The 22,628-nt window shown below is 41.2% G+C and overlaps 1 protein-coding gene and 1 long non-coding RNA gene across 2 annotated transcripts; one reads left to right on the top strand and one right to left on the bottom strand.

The window, feature by feature from the left end:
- Positions 1-5,390: 5,390 nt before the first annotated feature.
- Positions 5,391-21,603, top strand: ZC4H2 (zinc finger C4H2-type containing). Its single transcript, XM_019521078.1, has 5 exons — positions 5,391-5,565; positions 14,760-14,931; positions 16,171-16,343; positions 18,862-19,024; positions 20,177-21,603. The coding sequence occupies exons 1-5, from the start codon at positions 5,513-5,515 to the stop codon at positions 20,288-20,290; spliced, it is 675 nt and encodes a 224-aa protein (XP_019376623.1). The 5' UTR covers positions 5,391-5,512; the 3' UTR covers positions 20,291-21,603.
- Positions 7,354-13,676, bottom strand: LOC109300442. Its single transcript, XR_002098234.1, has 3 exons — positions 12,850-13,676; positions 10,180-10,727; positions 7,354-8,387 (listed from the first exon to the last, which is right to left on the bottom strand). It is a non-coding gene; the product is annotated as an uncharacterized LOC109300442 (long non-coding RNA).
- Positions 21,604-22,628: the final 1,025 nt, after the last annotated feature.

Here is a 22,628-nt window from a genome sequence, read left to right as displayed (position 1 = left end):
GGCATGGTTTGCCCATCTCTTTCTGGCCTGAAACAGGTTAGTTCGCCCTGTCTTCAGGGCTTTTCTTGCAGGGATGGGCTGTATCTGTCCCAGGTCTTGCTGCAGGCGGGATCTCCCGCATCCTTGTTCCTGTCCCCCTGGGACATTCATATTTCACAGGATTTCACAGAGGAATCAATAGATGGAAAACTCCTCTGGGCAGCCAGTTCATAGCTGGTATGGAGCCTCTCACCTCCTGTGAGGATCTGTGATGATGCAAATTACCTTGAAACAAAGTCAGGAGCAGGATTTTGGGTTTCAGGTGGTTACAGTTGCTTCCTGCTTGGAAAAATATGATGATTTCATTCAAAACATTGGCTAAAATTCGATATCTTTGCATCATCACAGATCCTCACGGGAGGTGAGCTAATAGTCTTGGTCCATAACTGGAGTACTTTGATACTAACACAATAACTTAGGTCTGATTTCTGGTAAATACAAAAATAGCATCTGCAGCTCCCATGGACTTGGTTGCTGTTGTAAGTACTCATCGTTTCTTAAAACCAGGCCCCTACCAAATTAAATTTAAACGCTTCCAAGATGAAGTTCATTGACATTTTTCAATCCCTCAAGACTAGGTGGTTTTTCTATCTCTCCTAACAGTCTGCCCCAGGCAGAGTCACAGCTAAGCCCCGTCATTTGTTTGACTTTACGAACAAACAAAAGAAATAATGACACCACATATAGTTCAATCCATGCCTTCTCCCAAACACGGCTGCTGCTGCAGATCCTAATTCAGCATTATTCAGTCTACGCACCAGTATATCTGTTTAACACAAGAGATGTGTGAGGACACCTCACCCCTGAAACCTGGTTTCTGGCTTTTTATTTCTTCCAACTGCAGGGCCAAATTCTACCCCATGACCTACTTCAAATGGTGATCTGTAACTTATTTAAAAATGGACTGAGGGAAGTAAACTGGTATAAACAGGGCCTGATTTTTCAAGCCCTCTGTATACCACACAAATATCCCTTTAGGTTAGTGGGAATTGCCATGCATGGAGGGTTTTTAATCAGTCCAAGGTTTTTAGTCCAACAACATTTACTGAGATGGTTATACTGGCACATCATTGTTTCATTTCTGAGATTCGGATTTGCTTGATAGTACTCCAGGAATGCGGGGAACTTCACTGGCAAATATACACATGGGATCTCTGCAAAGGGCAAATGTAGGCAGAGAACAGCGACAAACAGCAGTTGAGGAACTACCCTTGGAGAAGAGCAATCTTCTGCAGACAGCAGGAGAACATTAACAGCAGGTTGCGGAAGAATGCAAATAAACGACAGGGAAAATCATTCTGCTCATTTGTGCATAATTAGGACAAATAATGTTATCTGCTAAAAGAATTCGCCTTTTAAATTATCAAGGGAGATTTGGTCTCATATTCCCTCACAGCAAACTCCCATTTACCTCAAATGGAGCTGAGAGTGCACCAGGAATGAAGAATTAAGCACCTGGAAGGATCTTTGCATTAGCTTTGTATGCAGAAGACAGTTCCGGATTGACATGGCTTATCTTGTTTCCCAGATCAGTGAAGCTCAGACTTAAGGAAGTAACAAACCTTTCATGTGTCATCAAAAGAGGACCCATCTTTTGACAAAACTGTCTTACGTCACACACGTTAACAACCACATTTTATTTGTGTATAACAAATTTCCAAATGATGGTGATACAAACAGTTGCAACTTTATTTATCAAGAGTTTGTTGTGGCATTACAATCAAGCAATGCTTGGCAGAAAAGGTGCATGTCCTGAGCAACCTCTCTAGAGACTACTGAGATACCCTTTTGTTGGTACAACTTGTAGAAAGCCTCACTAAGAGTCAAACATATTCCCCCTCCCCAGTTGGAGACCTACATAGAGAACTGAAGTAGATGGCTTCTCTTTGGCAAAGGTCCATCTACTTTGTCACACGAGTAGCATTTCTGGTGTGGAGTGATGTAACTTCCATCTCCTTTGTGCCCCATTTCCTAATAAGTTTCTTTTTTGCTGCTCATTTATTTCAGATTATGTTTTCTGCTCGACAGAAGTATCAGATGCCCAGGAGAAGATTGTAGCATTCCTTATTATGAGAGTTGTAAATGGCAATGCTCTTCACAACTGGCAATGTTTGACATAAATGCATCACAGAGTGATTGCAAACACAGATTGGTATCTTTAGAAGAAACCTACAGCAGCCAGCACAAATACTCACATGTGACTGGAGTTACCCCTCTGTTACCATGGACATGCAAGTTTTCAGTTAAGTCAACATAAATTTCATATTTGGTTAAAGTTAAGACTATGGATTTAGAGGCAAACAGCAAAATTAGGCCTGCTTTTCCAAAAGAAATATGTATATCCATCATCTGTAAAAATCCAGCTACTTATTTACGTACCTGATTTTAGGCAACTATGTTTGAAAATTTAAACCCTAACCTCTCTGTGGTTCTATTTTTTATGCACTTTTGCAAAGCACTCTCAGGATTTCAGAAAAAAAGGGCCATATATGCACAGTATTTATCTTCTGTAGCAGGACTCCGGTGCTAAACATCATTCAGTATAAGAATTAAACAAGATCCATCCTGCTGCACATTATTCTTCAAATAGCTTTTAGTGATTGGATCAGGGGACTAGATATCAGAGATCTAAGTTCTATTCTGAGTTAAAGTTTGGGCAAGTTCCTTAGCTTCACTGTGCCTCAGTCTCCCGATCTGTAAAATGAGTGGAAATAGGCCTGATGGCAACTTCTCCAGCAATCAGAGTGGTCTGGATCTGGCATTTGGGTTTATCCAAAAATGTGGCATTACAGTACTGCTTGTCTCATGGCATGTCAAGGACAGTATCCAGATTACTGCCTATTATTAATGCAACAGAAAACAAGGGCATTGACTATAGCTCTTTTCACCTTTCTTTATCAGATTGAGCTGAACATTTCACCTACCCCACAAAGTACACAACACCCAAACTTGCCAGTAATGGGCTGCAAGAGATTTTCAAGATGCTCAGTAAAGCATCACACACTTAAGACTTCTTCTTTGGCAATCCATTGCATTTGAGGATGATTGTCTTCCATGACTGTCTTATCCGTGGGTCCAAAGATGGCTTATGAGGCCAATCCAGGATTGACAGGCTGTGCTGCAACTCAGGCACATTATTGCATGTAGAGTGGGTGGCTCTGGATCCTTGATTTGGTCTGAGACACGCTGTTTCTGCCACTCCCACTTTTTCATCTCCTGTTGTTGTCATGAGGTTTCAGAGGACTGAGATCTTTCCAGCAGACTCTTCCTCCATTTGGGGTGGTCCTGGGTGATAGTCTTCCACAAGTTGATGCTCATGTTGCATTTTTTCAAGTTGGCCTTGAGGACTTACGCCTACAGTCTACACAGGATGCATTGTGAGCAACCCTTGTTGTTTATGATTACATCTGGGTGGAGAGTCAGGAAAAAGAAGTCATTTTGATGTGTAGGCATTTTGGAGTAAAATAAGAGAGGAATGCTTCTGCAGGATGGCCTGAAAGTGAAGAGATCTGTCCTTCCCTCCTTTGGGCCTTATCCTGCAAACTCTAGTAAACCTATGCCCCTTGCCTTGCATAAGTAGTTTCACTGAAGTCAGTGATACACCATAGAACTGGAAGGGTCCTCAAAAGATCAGCTAGTCTACGGGTGTAAAAAATGTGTCCCATGGGCCAGATTTGGCCTGCAGAACTATTCTGTCTAGCCTGTATGCTTACCAGTGGGCTACTGGAAGTTGTGGAGGCCTGCTGCGGATTCTGGGGATGTGGCCATTGGTGCAGGAGCAAGGGCTGAGCAGATGCAGCTCTGCTCACCCTCTGGTTGCCGGCCCACCAGTACTTGGCCCCACCACCACAGCCCTTGCATCCACACTGCTGCCTCTGGACTCCCAGTGCTGCAACCTCTCATGCCCTGCTATGTTCCTGGCTCCTTGCCAGACCAGCCACAACCATTTACCTTCCAGATCCAGCCCAGGAGGACCCTATAGTTTGGATCTGGCTCAAGATGAGCTCGACACCTCTGATCTAGTTGGACCCTTTGCACTAAGATTCCCCAGTTGGACTAGATGATCACTTGAGGTCCTTTTCAGCCTTACTTCTCTATGAAAGAAATCAAGTGGGATCACATATACCAGACCATCACCAACAGTTGATTATTTAATTTGTTCTTAAAAAATTCCTGTGAAGAAGATCCTACAACTGTCCTGGTTACCTTGTTCCAGGGCTTTGCTATCTTTATAGTTAGAAACGTTTTCCTTATATCTAGCCTAAATCTTTTCTCCAAATGTAGCCAATTACTATTTCTCCTATTCTCAGTGGACATGGAGAGAAAATGCTTACAGTCCTCTTTATCACCGCCTTTTTACATAGTGGAAGACCTAGGTTTCCACTCAGGCTTCTAAATTAAACAAACAACATATCTTCAATCTTTCCCTGTAACTATTTCTCCAAATCCCCTATCATCCTTGTTACCTGCCTCTGAACTTCCTCCAGTTCGTCCACATCCTTCTTACTCTGTGTTGCCCAAAGCTGAGAAAATTGTACCAGCTGAGGCCTTAGCACTGAGTACTACACAGTACTTACCCCCCATGTCTTCAATATGCTTCTCCTGCTAATGTGTTCTGGAATGATATTGCGGGGTTTTTTTGGTTTGGGGTTTTTTTTTGTTTTTTGCAAAAACATTGCATCCTACAGCTGTCTACGTAGCATCTAGCATAGCGTACCATAGCGGCTGGACAAAAAAAATAAAAACCTCTTTCATACAGGATTGGCAGTCTAATTCAGGATCTGTAAAATTTTTGCAGATCCTCAGAAGGAAGGTGCAAAGAAGGCAAAGGGTTGCTTTAAATCTTTTCTAGCATCATATTTGTATTCTCACTTTATTATTTCTTTTCTGTAATTTTCACTCATTATGTTGTTCTGAGACCATAAAGAAAATGATCAGAACCCCCACACTTCTTCACGTCTCTGGCTACCCTCGTGGCAATTAAACTGTCCAATACACAAGTGTGTGGCTGTAGCAATGGTTGCAGCTATTAGCTGGGATTATTTTAAAATGTCTTTTCCCATCAAATCTTAGACTTGTCAAACTCACCCGTAATACTTACTTATTTATTGCTGGATTGGTTTAATTGAAAGAAAAACAAGCCACAAACCTCAGGGAGGAAGTACTCTGCTCCCTTGCCCTCCTAACTACCTTTGACATTATTAGCTGTGACAAATTGATTTAAAGTATGGCTGCAGGAAGAGGAGTAGGAAATCTCTGCTCTGCCTTGTGGGTGTTGTAGTCTTCCCTGCTTCCATGTGCCTGGGCACCAATAAGGAACTGGACTCTAACTCCCAGAGCTCCTCCTAGATTTTACTGCACAGGCTCAGAGACCATATGCCTGGAGGGGGTGGCTACATTGTGTCTATTGTATGGGGTTTTCTTTCCTGGCATTTGCACATTTAACAGGAGGTTTAAATTGGGAGTGAAAAGCATGGCTGATGAGCAAGAAATCATGTGCAAACTGGAGAGCATCAAAGAGATCAGGTATGTTTTCTTTTGTGCAGCATCAGTTACATGAAGCTTTTCCCCCTTTCTCTTTATGGCATGGATAATGTGCACTGACTTGAAAGTAACTACTGTTATGCTACCAAATGAAAAAAACCCCAACCCCATAGCACCCCAGAAAAATCAGAGCCCTTATGATAGAAGATGGGCATCATATTTCTTTAAACAAACAAAAAAAAAGTAGAAAGCTGCTGCTTCTGACAGCCAATGCCTGTGGAAGCAAATTGTAAGGTGGTGATTATCATGTACTTCCAAAGAATTACCCTCAAGCAATAAAATGAGAGGAAGGAGTACAGCGTAGCAGCGGATGAACCCCTCGATCTGTTTAAAGAACAGCAGCATAAGGATTTTTTAAAATTCTTGTACACTGCTAGGATGAGATTTTTGGTTGCTTTTTTTTTGGTTTGTTTGCAGGTTTTGGTCCCATCCGTTCTTAACTTCCTTCTTACAGGTTGCATAATGCACATATTTAATGGGATATAGAGGAGAAGTGGGCATAACAAATGGCAGGATATAATGAGTGCATGTGGAAACAGAAGGGATGCTCTAAAAATGAGGGAGGTGCGGCTGGAAAGTAGTTTCCAAGAAATTAAAATGGTTGGTGAACCAGAATGATCTGTTATAGTGTCTGCTTAGCAAAGGCTCCAGGATATATATACTGCAACACCGTTATGGGCTGCAGAGGAATTTGGGGTTTATTGTGGGGGCCGTAGTGGGAACAAACAAAAACTGTGTCCTACTGAGATTTGTTTAGCTGGTTTATTTCCCGCTTTCATCCCCATTTTGGAGAAAAGGCTGGGGATGAGGGGGTAGGGTGAAACGTGGAGGTTCTTTTCCCCGTTCTCTTCCTGTTGTTTATAGAGGACTTCGGGGGCCGAGGGGAGTGGGGAGATGTAACAAGGGTGATGAAGCAGGGACATGATAGCTTTAGAGCTGCTTCTGCCTTCCTTAGAGAGGCGACCAGGAAGGCAGGCAGCTGGAGCCCTCCACTCTTCTGTGCCATCTAATCTACCATTAATTTTTATATAGTGTCCTTCATGCAGTGAATCGCAGGATGTGATGCAGGGGGAGTCAATCAAACTGCAATGCATGGCACTGGCATGGATTGTCTTTAAATGGCATGTTTGCGCCTTTTTACTTCTGAACATCATGGTTTGCTTATTTCCTCAGTTGTCTGCAATTAGTACGGATCTGTGAATTTAATAGCAAAGGCTCATGTTGCGCGGAAAGTAACTACAATAATTTTGCAAGTAAATGGAAGATGCAGTAAACAGCCCTGGCTAGGATACAGCTGTATATATTTATTTGTGTGTGTACTATGCTGATCCATGTCATGGATTGTGTTTCATATTTTTGTATTGAAAAGTTTAAAAGACCAGTCTGAGGGAATCAGTAATAAGATATCAAAAATTGCCAGTGCAGCACAGTCACCTTTAATCCCCTGCTAACTGATTGTTAAAAGAAACAGATATCAAAAGCACAAAATAGGAGCTGGCAGTAATGGTAATTTTATCATTATTGCACCTTAACAAAATATTATGACTCTATTATGACAAGAATTGAAAAGAGAAAGTTATGTTGCTAGGCAAGGGCCCAATCTTTTCTCCTGCAAAGAGTACAAATGAATAAGTGTCGTAAGACCAAACCCCACAAAATCTTCTTTGTATCCTGGAATTCTCTACAGCAAAGGAGCGGACAGCAAATATTTCCCCGACTTCCAGTGATGCTCTGAAACTTTTGTGCTGAAACATCAAGAATATCATTTTCAAAGCACAGACTTAACTGTGGCCGATCACAGTTCTGTTGAGATTCAATTATTTTAATACTGGATTTAAAATATCTGCCTGATTGTTTTCCCCTCTGCTTGTTACAATAGCTTGCATTCAGCAACATCAAATACATTTAGATTTCTGATGATGATAATGTCCAAAGGTGACTTTTTACTTGTAGTTATTTAATACACTTTATATTGTAAGTACTGCCTTTATTGTTCATTGTACCACCAAGAAAATGACATGAATATCTTTAAAACATTTTTAAAAACTGTCAAAGAGCAACACTCTGGTTGTCACACTGACTTAAGGCCCATTTAAGTGAATCCTCAGGATTCCCCCAGTGAAGAGGGTGAGTCAATGAGAATGAAACACTCGTGACAGATGTTGGTTAATGTGCTACTGGATGCCATGTAGATACTAGAGGGGTAAGAGAAGTATAAGCATCTCAACAGAAAAGACAAGAATAGAAGCAAGGGCAGATTCAACTAGATAACCAAAATTAGGTCTTTTATTTTCAAAAATATTTTATGTGGCCAGATTGTAACAGAAAAAGTTCATTATCTGTGCGTGTTTTTTAATGTAACAAATTAATTGCTTGGGTTGAAACAGACCACTGCAACTCTGTATCATTTGGGCAGCACCTCGTAAGTCAGTGATGAGCAATAGCAATGAAACTAACCTGTCTATTTTCATTGTCTTCAAGAAATAAATGGAATATATATTACAAAATAGAGAGAAAGGAAACGTGTTCTTAGCTTCATTAGTCAAAGCTGCTGTTATTACTAAAGATGTTTTAAGTGGAGCCAAAGACAGTGATGATGTTAATGTCGAATTAATATGGTCTATGCTTTTAACAAGACACTTGTATACAGAAAAGAGAAAATGAGAAAAGCAATTTCCTTGATGCAAATGTATTACATACATTCAGAATAGCAGGTACTCTCATTACCACAGATGAAATTGGTCAGCCAAATCCAGTACATCCTTCTCCAAGTCCTTCTTCAAGAGTTGCTTCTGTTATGATATCTGGAAAAAATAAAGGAACAGCTTAGAAGAGAATGACTCCACTTTAAACAAAAATCACATAATGTATATTTAATCAAGCATAAATATTTGGATTGTATCACTCCCACCCATTTTATGATACTCCTTCTCTGCACCAGCCTCAAATCTGCCAGTGCAAACTCTTGCACCTGGACAGAGTGCCACTCAACACAAAGATACTCCACAAAAATGCAGAGATCAGAAGATCTGGGTGCAGGATTGGTACCACAGATTGCAAGCTTTTCTGAGCAGAGGTTGTTTTGAACTTGTCAGAGACTGACTAGCATCCTTGAGATGTTATTGAAAAACAAACAGTTAATCGCAATACAGTTTTACATGAATAGGATTCTTCAGAGCACATTAAGTAAATACCTGTCCTGACCTCTAAAACATAGGAGTATAAACACTACAAGCCTATAAACAGATGTGGTTTTTGGAGCAGGATCAGTTGTGTTGGGATGTGCCCTGGGACAGCTGATCCGCTTCCTTGGTATCACCAGATATTTCTGGGGCCTCTGCTCCATTGGGTGGGGCCCCTGCCACTCGGAGCTTCAAGGACCTGATTTTGTAGGACAGTAGTCCTGAGTGATGCATCTGCAAAAGAGGCAACCCCCCAATGTGGGGTTTGCTTATTGCACACCATGGGTATCCCCCCCGCAGGAGATTTCTGCACCATGCATATCTGGCTGTGGTGCCCTGACTTGCTCTGCACCTCATGGGGGTTTTCCCACTTGAAGACATGTACCTTGGGTGAGGGCATCCCCTCCAGGGAGATTCCCAAGGTGTGCAATAAGCAAGCAGATGTCCTCCATTTAAGGCATCACAAACTGCAACTACCTTTGGTCACAGTAACATAGACAGGCACTTGGAGCGTGACAGAGGTCTAGGACATGTGCTTGCTTGCAAATTGTGCAACCATAAAAAATGTTATGGTGGCACAAGACGACATCTATTTGCACACTAAGGCAGGATCCAGACATGTAGGCATGTGTGGTTTGTGGCATGGCAGACCTCTCTGCTGCACCACAAACTGCACGTGTTGTATGTATGTTAAACCGCGTGCGGTGCTGCTAATTTGCTGCACTGGGGCAAATTTTCCTATCCGGATTTCCGGGGCAAAAAAATCCTCCCCCCCTGCCAAGCCATGCAAAGCATGCCAAAGTGCTATGTGCTGGAACAAAGATGGAGACGGGGAAGCAGGGAGCCCTCATGCTGAGGCACGCAGGGAGCTGCTTGCTCCCCCATCTTGAGGCACGCTACATCCCAGCTAGCTGCTCTGCGGTTGGTTTGGGTGCAACGTGCCTTGAGATGGGGCTCCACAGCGGAGCTCTTGCACATAGGTATGGAGAGACAGGGGAGCAGCCAGCCCATGGCTACCTGCTCCCCTGTCTCGAGGCACACTGCACCTCAGCCAGCCAGGGAGTGGCTGGCTGGGGCGCAGGGTGCCTCAGTGCAGGGGCTCTGCAGCATGCCGAAACCGGAGAGCAGGCAGCCCTAGGCTGTGCCCCAGCCAGCCCCCCCCCGCCGCCCATGGAGCAGGACAATGTGTCCCACTGCAAATCACATGAGCAGGGGCATGTGCTGCAGCACAAGGTGGCGACACAAATTTGTGCCATTCATATTTGTGCTGCTGCAAATGCATACCCCTGCTCACGTGGACGCGGCCGAAGAAAAACATATCTGAAGACACATTGCATTAATTCTCTTCCTTCTGCAAACAGCAAAATTTAATATGAAACATAAAAATACATTAATTTTCTAAAACCTTTCTTACCCCTGTAATTGGTGAGAAATTTCCTTGCTAAGTATCCTCAAACTTGCTACAAGCTACCAGAAATAATGCCATACTTTGCAGCTTTTCTTCATGATTTTCATCAGATTACCAATTAGTAAAGTTCTCTTTGTGCAGGAAAAATCAGCACTGTTACTTCTGAGAGCACAACATACAACAGCTTTACTGTCACTGCCCGATAACTACCCTGTTGTAGTTTTTAAAACTCTCAAATGACCATTAATCCTTGACAGGCTAATAAACTTTGGCTTGGGCCACTGGAACGGAAATCGAGTCAGCAACTGCTTTATTGTTGACAGAAGCATTGCCGCAGGCTGCAGAAATCAATGCATTCAGGTAGCCAGTTGTTTTGACATTATCTTTGGCTTTCTTAGGGGAAGACTTATTGCTATAGGGCTAGTTCCAACAAAGGACTCATGTGGCCCCACTAGGACACTGTCTGACCACCAGCCTATTGTGGGTGGAGGCCCCTTCCATCCAGCCTTTTGAAGCTTTGTTGCTGTGCAGAAAAGAATTCAAGATTCACTGGGCTGGAAAAAACGCAAGAAAGGACATGAGTTGCAATCTCATGTTAAAGGCACTCAGTCAGGGGTGGATGATTTCTGTATTCTATCCAATGACTGTTAAATGTAACATAGATAAAACGGGGGGACCCCTCTCCTCCTCCAGCTATGCTTTAAATCAAAATGGTGCCCCCAGTTGCATTGTGTGTGGATCCCAACCTTGTTGGAGTGTTATAGGGCTCTTAGTCCCCACTGGATTGAGCCTGTCAGGATGCTTGTTTGAGGAATGGCTCATCTCTAGTCCCAGATGGGCTTAAATATGAGGTAGGCCCAGAGCTGCTCAGCATTGTTGCAGGTTGGGCAGTTCTGGGCATACACAGGGACATGTGGGGAACTTTAAACTACAAAAGTGAGGTTCCCCTGGAGCATAGGTGGGAGTTTTCAGGACTCCCATTTTTATTTAGATGTATAAACTCCACCCAAAACTTTTGAACTCCCCCCTCCACCTTGATACCCAGCTGGTTCATTGAGCTGCCATTTTTGCCTTCCTGGATTGACCCCAATTCTTCAAAACGGAGACAGTTGGTTTCCTTGTGAAACAACACATGCTCATGTTTATCTGTATGAAACATATATTTTCTTTATTACCATATGACATATGAAACATTAATGTATGTCATTATAAAATGTTCATCAAGCAACTAAAACTTAAAAATCTGTAGGAAAAAAAAAGCCACGGTCTGATGAGTAAGTATATTTACAAAGGCATTCATAGCAAGCTTAAATACGTGTCCCATGTCTTTGTAAATGTCTTTTACTGATCTCTGAGCTGACCCAGTTCTATAGCTGGCTTTGTACTGTGCACATACATCTCTGCTCCCAGCTTTTCTGCTCCCTGCTGCAATCGTGCTGATCAGAAGCAACATTAATCCAGACCTTTTTATTCAAAGAGAGATTTTTTTTTGTTTCGTTTTCAAGACTATTTTCAAATGATGTCATGTGATGAAGACCTTTTCTGTGCTTTGTTGCAGTGAAGCATCTAAACTCTCATTCAGACTTCCAAAAAGATTTGTGTCGTGCTCCCCCCCCTTTATATTATCACTGCCAGACAGTCCTGAGATGGGAATGATGCACAGCAGAGATGCAATGTGTGGTACTGTTTTTGGATCTGAAGCTAACCTAACCCTCAGTTCCTGATTTGAGCTGGGGGAATTCTTCTAACTTTACTGCCATCCAGAGAAGTCATAGTGGGTAGATAGAATCTGTTGCCCAAAAATGTTATTCTGCTCCTCTTGAAATTTGTTAGGTGTATTTTGGTTTCTTAACCAAATGCTGGCAGCCTGCTCTGGCTTTCATTTCCTACTTGTTTGAAGCTCTTAACGACTTTGCAAACACACCTGGGGTGGAATCAGAAGTGCTGGAGACCCCAGCAAGCATTGTATTTATCAGTACAGTCTAGGAACCGGAAGCCAGGGGAAATGAGAGAAGGCTTAGCAGAAGCAATGCCATAGCCTTCACAATAGCACAGCTGGTGAGCACAGCTCTAATGAAAGCTGGGGCAGAGTCTGATGACTATTCCTAGTGCAGTTCACAGAGGAGCACTTAGTACAGCTGTAAGCAGGAGCCAGATGTGAATGGCACAGCTTTGTGTTATTGCCTTGTGAGTCTTGGTCATGTAAAGAAATAGAAGGAAGGGGCTATGCATCACCATCTTGAAGCAGATTTAAATCTCCTCTGCGTAGTTAATAAGGAAAGCATGCTGTAGGAGTAATGTCAACATGGAGCCTTAGTAGGAGACAAAAGAGAGAGAAGAGAGGAGATTCACTTTCACCCTTAGAGCCCTTCAAGGAAATGGAAGGTTTTCCAGAATATGCTGACTGGTGGGGGGTATGGAGAAGGGGTTTTTAAATGCTATAATCCTATGCTTATGAAACAAGCACCATAAGGAGACATCAGGCTAGACGACCCCTTACTCCCAGGAGATACATTTCTATAAGTCTGTGGGTGCTGGGGGGGAAGCAGCTTTAGTCTGTGTAATGAACAATTGCCTCCCAGGTTTGACAGCCGTCAGTTGCCAGAAAAAAAGTTTACAGCCAATTACTGCAGCGTGCTCAGTGTCTTCAAATCCCACTGAAGACAACAGTCTTACCTTGCTCTTTTTTCTGTAAAAGCAGATCAGGGCTATTGACAGCTGAGGCACACAGCACTCATTAGGACCAAATCTGCCATATAAATAATATACAGGAATCTGGAAAATAAACTCTGGGGTCAATATGGTTCCCACTAAACTCTGTGGGAGTCTTGGTTATTGGCTTGAATTGGTGCAGGAACAAGCTATCTAAATGTAGATAAAACTCTGTTTCTCTCAAGCCTCTTCCTACTCATGTAGGGAATCTACTATGTTACTTTAATGTACTTGGTGCCAAACCTGAATCATCAGTGCAGTGGAGGGAATGTCATTAAACAGAAATGCCACAATCTTGCTTTGTGCAGCAGTGGCTGAAGTGAAGTCATGAGATCCTGGAGATCTAAGCAAGCTCAATTACTAGTCTTTGGAAACTGAAGACTGGAGTACAACTCACCCATGGCCCCAGCTAAATTGGGTTGGGAAATAAAAGAGTCTCTTGTCTGTCCAGTCAACTGTTTTCAAATTGATGTAGCCTGAACCAGTGTTAAGTCACAACCATAGAAGGCATAGTCTTTGAACAACCAGACCTTCTATCTTAGCTTTAGAAAGACAGACATTGCCCAGACTGCATGGCTTTTAAGCATAAAATATAGGGTGGTACCATTTTAAAAGGAATAAACAAAAACTGGAATGCAAAAAACCAGGAGTGGCAGGGCCAAATAGCCTCAAAGGGGCGAGAGCTTGGTTGAGAATCAAAAGAACATGCTGTAAGCTGGAGGTGGGATTTTAGATGTTTTGAAATGCCATCAGAGCTTCTATTATCCTATTAGATTTACCAGCTGCCCGTATACCCCTACCAGCATATGTTTTATATTTTAACCCCTTAAATAGCAATTATTATTATAATAAAAATTAAATCCGCTATTACACAATTTCTCCCATGTACCCTCCAAAAGATGTCTTGCATACCCCCAGGGGTACATGTACCGGTTTGAGAACCCCTGCTCTAGAACTTCCTTTGCACAAAGCAGAAGTTTACGTTTTAGTGGCTCAAACTAGCATTGGCGTAATTGGTAATATGACATAATTTCCATTTTATAGTCTGTTTCACAGAGCCCACTTTAAATCCAAAGGGTGTAAACATCATCTCGTAGCACCTGGTATTCTGTTCACTTAGCATCCAGGTTTACTCACAATGCACTGATTACAATTAATTGTATTGATATTTGTCTGGGTTTATACTGACTGCTAAATCATGGTCAGTTTCATGGCATGCAATTTGATTATTTTATGTAACAAAATAGAAACAACAACACAGCAATAGAGCTGGGATTAGAACCTAGGGGTGTGTACAGAAGTTGGTTTTTTCCACTGTTTAAAGCACTTTATTGCCGTGACTTAACAGAAGGGCACAGCTTTACGGCACTATAAAAATGGGTACAGCGCTTCAAATGAACCTTTGTTAAACAGGTTATTAAATTTGAAGTGCTGTATTTTACAGCACTTTCGCAACCTACAGCACTTCAAATAAGTTCTGTGTGCTGGTCAAATTTCTGACCAGTGGAGGCAGCCAGAAGGCTGCAGAGCACCCCCTGCCTCCTAGCCTGGAAAGTACAGGGAGGTTCAGAAGCACCCACACCAAACACTGCACTTCTGTCATGTTTAAGAGCACTTGATAGTGCTCTAAATTAGTGCTGTAAAATATGCACAGAGCAGTGTACATACCTGAGGAGTTCCACAGCTCTAGGATTCCATACAGACCATATCACCCTTTCACAAGCATACTTTGTTTTGTCTTTACTCTTTCCTGCCAGCCCCTTGCTAGTGGTGAACACATTTGCTTGCATCTACAGCGATGTCTCTTAGATTTCTCTTAAGCAGAATTTACGTGCAGTTGTCCCTTTAGGTTTATAATGTCTGTTGGCTTACAGGAATAAAACTTTGCAGATGGAAAAGATCAAGGCACGTCTCAAGGCAGAGTTTGAAGCCCTGGAATCAGAGGAGAGGCATTTGAAGGAATACAAGCAGGAGATGGACCTTCTGCTGCAGGAGAAAATGGCCCACGTGGAGGAGTTGAGGCTGATCCATGCTGATATCAATGTGGTATGTAGCTTGTGGACAGTGTGAGCCATATATCAACATCTATATCTAGATATAGTTCCATATGAATTGCCCCAGAGGGATACATTTGACAGAGTAGAGATTTACAACCTGGGGCTCCACTGACACCAGGCAAGGAACATTCAGCTGATGTTGGATGTGTTGGGAATCACCACTGGTGCTTATCTGTATCAAAGAAGAAGATTTTTAGTAACAGGCATGGGTGTAATTTTGGGGTCAGGGCCTAGATAACCCTGCTCATTGTTGGTATAACTTTTCCAGCAGCCACAGTAATGTTTTCCTCTCGCTTCCTATTAAATAACCTTCTGACCTATCTAACTAACCTATCTAAATAACCTATCTAATTTAGCATCTTTTGTAATTGGATGGGATATAGCTTGTAGCTTTTTGAGGTCTACAGCTTTTAACATAGGAGAGCCTTTGTCCTTGATTGGAGACACTAAGCACTAAGGAAATAAAGAGAAATAGCAAGAGAAGGGACACTACACAAAAAAGGAAAATGCAATATTTAGAAGACTGCAATTTTAAACCCATGGCTTCTACACCCTACAGTTATAAAATATTTCTAGCTACAGGGATGCCTGGGATCTGTAGTAGAAAAGGAGAAACTCCAAGTTTTAGGCAGGCATAAATGGGTGCTTTGTATTCAGCCTACATTTATTTATCATGAGATTTGTTTCTCTTCCTCCCAGCTGTTCCTTAACATCGTCTACTTTCACCTTATTTTTCCCCATCACATTATCTTTCTGTCTGCTGTTTTTCTTACTCCTTTGCCCAACTAGAACAGGTTCCCAACAAAATCAGAAGCAAACTTTTGAACCTAGGGTGTTTGGCACAGTTTGAAACAAGACAAAAAGTTTGGCCTGCTCTAGCAGAGTGGTTTTATTTCATTTTAACACTGGGCAAGAATCTTTTCAAAGCTTCTTATTCAGCAATCCAGCCTACTAGCTATTCCTCTTGCGCAGAAAAAGGTATAAGATGAATCCTTCTGTGAGACTGCCTCACATATTTAATAAGACAATGCCTTGCCTAAGAACTGCTTCCTTGCCCCTCTTCTACCCTCTGTATTTGACCATGTCATTGTCTGTGTATTCGCTAACAATTTCAATATGAAAAGTTCTGCTCTCAAAAGGACTTCGCTGTACTCTGCCATCTCTGGCTGAGGGTTCAGAGACTAGTGAATGAAACAATCCATTAAGCAAGTATCTCTTCCTGTTTCAGATGGAGAACACCATCAAGCAGTCTGAGAATGACCTCAACAAGCTCTTGGAATCCACTCGACGCCTGCACGAAGAGTACAAGCCCCTGAAAGAGCATGTTGATGCTTTGCGGATGACTCTAGGCTTGCAGAGGCTGCCAGATCTCTGTGAGGAGGAAGAAAAACTCTCCCTTGAGTAAGTCTTGAGATCAAGCACTACCTGGCATTCTAGCCAATCATGATTTGCAAGATATTTCTGGTGTCAGCTGGAAGGTGGAAACTCAGAAGCAAGAAATGTAATTAATGCAATTAATGAAGAGGAGATGGGGGTTCATATATGCATAACAAAAGTGAGTCAGCTCCTTTCAGGCCTATAAAAAGGTTCGATCTGAGTTTGGGGCAAAGATGAAAGTTTAATTTAGAACTGCCTAAGCAGCAAATTCCAGCTCCAAACTGCAAAATTCAAGGGCAGTTAAATGTTTGTTTTTTAATTACATGGTGCTTTTTCTAAAGGATCCATATCTTCCATCTAAATTAGCATGGGTATAGGATAAGGTGGGAGAGGAACCCAGGATTATCATCCTACTACACAGGCACATCTACACATTCATTAATGCGCCTTTGCTACTGCACACATTAAGTTTAGTACCTCTAATAGGAGGTACTAGATAAAGGCGCAGTAGCTGAGCTAATGTACAGGAGCAAAGGCAAACTTTTTTGGTGACACTTAATGCGCAGTAGACTAATTCTACTGCACATTTTTTTGCTGTGACATGCTAATGTGCAGTAGAACAGTCCACTACGCATTAAGGAATCTTGTGGTGGATGCACCCAATAAAGAGGTCCAGGTTTTTTGGCATGTAATTACATTTCGGGTCAGGTCATGACCACACAGTGCCCACTAGGACTTGCAGCCCCACTTTTTGTCAATGTTCATCCACAATAACTGAGTTTCTGTGGACCTTGCAACCTTGAGCATCAGTGCTACAACTTCTAGTTTGATATCTGTTGTAGTAGTTGACAGAGCGTATGTCTACGCGAGATGCTACGGTGCAGTAGCTACTGAATCCGGATGGCTGGATCTCTGGTAAAAGCATTAATGACATTCTTCCCATATGAGATCCAGAAAGGCAAGTTAATAATGCTTCTCCAAAGAATGGCTCCTTGCATTTCAGAAAGAAATGACAAATTCTGCCATTTTGGCTTCTTGTATGAAATAATAATAGAGTAGGGTCTGCAGGTTTCTTGCTGATCCACTGCAAATGATCTCATCCCTTCTGGCCTTAGAAGATATGAAACGAGTCACAGAACTCGTGTCTAAAGCTTTAGATTAAACGTGACCAATGAATGCATTTCTTCAGTCTTAAGATTGTCATGTTCTTGTTTTCACTTTTATTTGCATTGATTTTTTTTTTTTTTTTGTGTAAAATATTAACTTGCATAACCCCCTTCCCCCAAATAGCTATACTACTTATTGCAATCTATATCTGTTATTGGTTAGATCTGTCCAGTTTTACCAGTCTATTTTATTATTTATTGGGTGTCAGAGGACTTATGGTTATGGTCACCAGCTACATTTTAACACTCAGGGCAAATACAAATCAATCGCTAAAACTGAAAATATTAAATACTTTAAAAAAAAAATTCGCCATTTTAAGTTTCAAATTATGACCATTTAAACTGAGGCCTAAACTTTATTATAAACTTCTATAATAATTTAAGTTAAAAAAAGGAAGAAACATTTTGGCAGCACATGTTTACTGCCCATGAATGATGCCAAACATAGGACTGAACAAGATAATTAATTGACTAAGTACCTGAAATTAGTGCTTGTTGAAGGGCTAAACTTGCTTTTGATAGCTGTAGCCTTTTTGCAGATGCATAGAAATATTTTAATTATTTTGGTTTATTTATTCTAGGTCATTTCAGTAACTCCTTTATCCAGAAAAATGGAATGGGAGTGCAAAAAGCAGGGAAGTTTGTTTTTTTCTTTCACATCTATGAATAAATCTAGGTGTGTTAAGCTAAGATCTACTAGTTTAAACAATATTGAAAGACCTGGTGACCAGAAATCAATTAGTTAAATCCACCAGCTAAAGATACATCGCTTGCTTTATAAATAATTTAGTTTTCAGTGCAAAATATGTTTTAATAAACTTATTTTTCTTATGGATTTGGGGCATATCTAATATAATTTCATTTTAATAAAACAATTTTAAAATTCTGGCCTTTTTCATTTGACTAGAATTCCTATTTCTCTCCCAAACCAGCTCATTACAAAACACAAGTACAAAAAAATTACCTAGCAAGAAATGTTATTCTCATTTTTCTAGTATGAAAATTAAGAATTTGAATTTAAAAAGCATATTAAGCTATTTAATTTACTTAAACACACATACCTGGTTAGTAAAAAGGAACTTATTGTAAAGCTGAGGTCTAGTTAAAGAGAACTCCTTAGAAAGAGGTGTGGAGGCATGGGCAGGGCAATCAATTATTAGAATCGGTGACATGCATCAATTCATTTTGACCCCATTTGAAATATAGTGGTTCAAATGAGTCCTTAGGGTAAGTCATTTGTCTCTTGTAGAACCCACCCCCCTCCAGGGATGAGTACAGTCCTTTATATTCGAACACAGAACAGCTATTACCAGCAACGCTTGCTACATAAAGGATGGGTCAGCAGCTGATTCTATTTTTGGTTTGTTTTCGTGTAGTTACTTTGAGAAGCAGAAAGCCGAATGGCAGACAGAACCACAGGAACCTCCCATCCCAGAATCGCTGGCAGCAGCTGCAGCTGCTGCCCAACAGCTACAAGTGGCGAGGAAGCAAGATACCAGACAGACGGCAACTTTCAGACAACAGCCACCTCCGATGAAGGTTAGGAGGTGGAATGTGGCACTTTGTCTCTTGAGTGACTGGAGTATGCTCTGTTCTGAAGTGATTAGTGTAAAAAAAAAAAAAAATGGGACCAATTCCAATTTTGCTTACACTGGGATGAATAGAGAGCAGTTCCCAAGAAGCTACCAGAACTGTAGCAGGCAGTAGGGGAGCGGATCACGCTCTCTATTGGAGAATCTCCCTTGGGGGAGAGGCAGCAGGCATCCATTCTTCCAGCACTGCCTGAGCTTGAGAAATAGCAGTTTCCCAGAGAAAAAATACCAGCATCTAAAAAGGTCTTTTTGTTAATTTAGTAAGAACTACAGTGGAAAGTTACAGCCTAACACACTGAAATTAGAAAGAAGACATACATTTTAACACTGAAGGCAATTAAATATTGGAACAATCTACCAATGAAAGTGGTAGATTCTCCACCTCTTGATGTTTTCAAACGAAAAGTAGCTATATAACTGAAAGCTGTGCTGTAGTTATACACAAGTTATTGGGCTCAGTAGAGAGGGAACTGAAAAAAAAATCTATATAGGCCTCTGGTATACGGGTCAATATAAACGGTGTAATGACCCCTTCTGGATTAAATTCTATGAAACTGCAGCTGGACTACAACACCACTTCTCTGATCCAGTTAGGCGTCTTTACTACAGTGCAGTCTTGTTTTAATGAACCCCTGTGGGACCAGGAGAAAAGTCCATTAAAAGAGGGTTAGTCAATTTGCTGCGACATAATAATAACAAAGAAATTGGTTCCTGCTATTGGAATTATTAAAAGCAAGGCATTTATCATAAACAGGGTTTGTTCTAATGAGGTTGTACTGGACAAAATGTGGAGAAAGAGAAAAATAAATTGGAATATAATATCGGAGTAAATGACATGGAGGTTGTGTTGACCATTGATTCATTTGTTTATTTAATTCAGTAAATCATCTAGCTTTCATTTGGCCTGAAGACTTTGGAAAATCCAGGGACCTCACCACAAAAGCTGGTTCCGTTTTGGTATTGAGAACATGGAGCTTTGGTTACTTTTTCCTTAGAATGAGTTAAAATAAGATGCTCAATATGCAGTACGTCTCACCAGGATTTATGGATTTACTGATGAGTTTGCCAAACAGTAATAGGATGCAATATTTCATTTCAGGCCTGTTTATCCTGCCACCAACAAATTCATCGGAATGCACCCATATGCCCGCTCTGCAAAGCAAAGAGCCGGTCTCGGAATCCAAAAAAACCCAAGAGGAAACAGGATGAATGAGACATAGGAGACCATGGAGCAAACATATGACCCATCCCAAACCCTTTCCAGTAGAACTGTAAACGTGGCCAGAATTTATCAAAGTGCAGACTCAAGTATGATCTATCCATTGTTTTCTATTTAATGTGATGTAAGCACAATGTTTCTGTTATGTCTGAATTTCCTTCCAGTCCTCGAGTTTTGGTTTTAGGAAGAGACGTGTTGATGGTGCTACACTTTCACGTTTCAGTCATTCCGTCTTTCTGACTGCTAAGCAGAGTGGAACTTCTAAAGCAAGTAGTTTAAATGCCAGTGGGCACTTCATAAATCTGATTGTCGAAAAGGAGAGATGATCCTTACCATGAAGATCCATTTAAGAATACATGTTTTATAGTTAATTACTACAGACGTGAGTTACTTCTACTGTACCTGCCAAAATGTCCCTGGGTTTTTCCCTCTCTGCACTGTTTACCACTATAGTATCTGACTAAAAAGCAGGAATTGGCCATAATACCAGAACATTCTTAATGATCCAGTGTTACTGCAGTTAATTTTATGTCTGCTTTTTTAAAAAAGTTACTCTAATTTTCTCCTCCTAAGGAAATGCCACTTGAAGAATAGAAGTGCTTGAGTATCCATTTGCTGTGCTAAAGAACTATATCTTAATCTAACCAGCAAGATTGCACATGGCTAAGTGTAGACCAGAGCTCATTTTATCAAGAGGCTTTAAGTATATGAGAGAAAACAAGGATTTAGACAGATGAGAGATCAACACGTGCAGTTGGGGTTCAGATTAATGTGGTCTGATTGTCGTATCCCCACAGACCAAGCGTAAAATCTAGGGAGAGAACCACATCATAGCAGTCCAATGAATTGCTGAGAATAACACAGGTTCATTACATTTAGCATCTTAGCATGGCCATTTTTCAGCACTCATATGACTGACTTCAATTAAGTAGTAAGGCTGAAGTCAGAAGTATTTGTGAATTGCCAATGCTCTGTAGCCCAGGAACTGAACCTGATTCTTCAGAGAAAACTCTCAAAGATCCCTCATCTCTAACATCCATTGACTGTAACATTAACTCTTCTGTGTGTCTTTGTCCCTCTTGCTTGTATGGATCAAAAATCAGCCTTTGAATACAGGCAGGCCCAATGCCCAGTGAAGTCATGGGGAATTTCACTAGTATGCTTTTCAGTGGCTGCATCTGCATAAGACGCTTACTGCACAGTAGCTCAGTACTACTGCACAGTAGCATCACATGGCACAGAACGTGACATGATGCTACAGCACAATAGTAACGAGCTACTGCACATTCAGCAGCACCAGGAAGCCGTGCAGGGATGCTACTGCACAGTAACACCCTTTTACTGCACAGTCATTTAGCATTTAGGTATACTAGTCCTAAATGACTGTGCAGTAACAACTGTACAGTCAGTGTCTTGTGCAGACGCAACCAGTAGGACTGGTTGAAAAAAATGTTGTTAAAAATTGGGTTTTTGACAAAATGATTTTTTTTCACCAAAATGTCATTTTTTTTAAAAGCTTAAATTTTCCACAAAGAAAGCAAAAAGGCCATTTCCCAAGCAATTCTAGGCCAGGACCAAGTATGTTTCCTTGCTTCACATATGTATCAGAGTCCACTTGGAGTATGTATCACAATCCTCTAACACGTGTGTGTGCCTCAGCTAAAGGGACAATTAAATACGTAATGATAGATTCTCTCTGAGTAGGTATGAAGGGCACTGTCCTTAATACAGAACTAGGGCCCAGAACCCCTTGGATCCTAATCCCAATCATTGCTTTGTTTGCAAGTCTGCTATGGGGCTGGTACAGCTGGCTTGTCTCATAGACTTGGGCAGATTCAAATAGTGTTTAAAAATCCTACTAAAGAACTGGAATATTTTAATATTAAAATTATTTTAATAATTTTAGGGATTATGCAAGCAAGGGCCTACTCAATTAGGCTTTCTTCTGCAATTGTGTTGGAGTGGTTGTTTTAGGAATTCTTATTTTTTGCAAACAAGTTAGTTTCCAGACTCTGGTGAGGAGCCTTTCCCTCTGTTTGGGACTCTACAAACCCACATAAAGGGCTTTTGCTGGTCAAGTTACCAAGTTTTTCCCATCTTGTCACAGAGTGTTTTACTGAAGTGAACCTTATAATTTAATATAATTTTAGTTGGCATTGAACCATTGTAATGGTTTCATGATTATATAAACATCTGTCCACAGTAGAGAGAGAACTCAGGAGCTTCTGTTCCGGAAAATATAGGCTTCTGCCACTTAATGTAGAGGGAATTTTTTTAGCTTTAGTAATGGAGCCAAGATCCTGCATAAGATGAAGCCACTGGAAAATAATCT

The sequence above is a fragment of the Gavialis gangeticus genome, unplaced genomic scaffold (assembly GCF_001723915.1).
Source record: "Gavialis gangeticus isolate Ggan-Ray unplaced genomic scaffold, GavGan_comp1, whole genome shotgun sequence".
In the NCBI taxonomy this organism is placed as follows: domain Eukaryota; kingdom Metazoa; phylum Chordata; order Crocodylia; family Gavialidae; genus Gavialis; species Gavialis gangeticus.
This window is presented reverse-complemented; position numbering and strand designations above follow the sequence as displayed.

Excerpts from the sequence above, each read along its gene's own strand:
- ZC4H2 (XM_019521078.1), top strand. The coding sequence starts at position 5,513 with ATGGCTGATGAGCAAGAAATCATGTGCAAACTGGAGAGCATCAAAGAG. Across the intron at positions 5,566-14,759 it reads GAGAGCATCAAAGAGATCAG|GAATAAAACTTTGCAGATGG; the intron begins GTATGTTTTCTT and ends GTTGGCTTACAG. Across the intron at positions 19,025-20,176 it reads AACAGCCACCTCCGATGAAG|GCCTGTTTATCCTGCCACCA; the intron begins GTTAGGAGGTGG and ends ATTTCATTTCAG.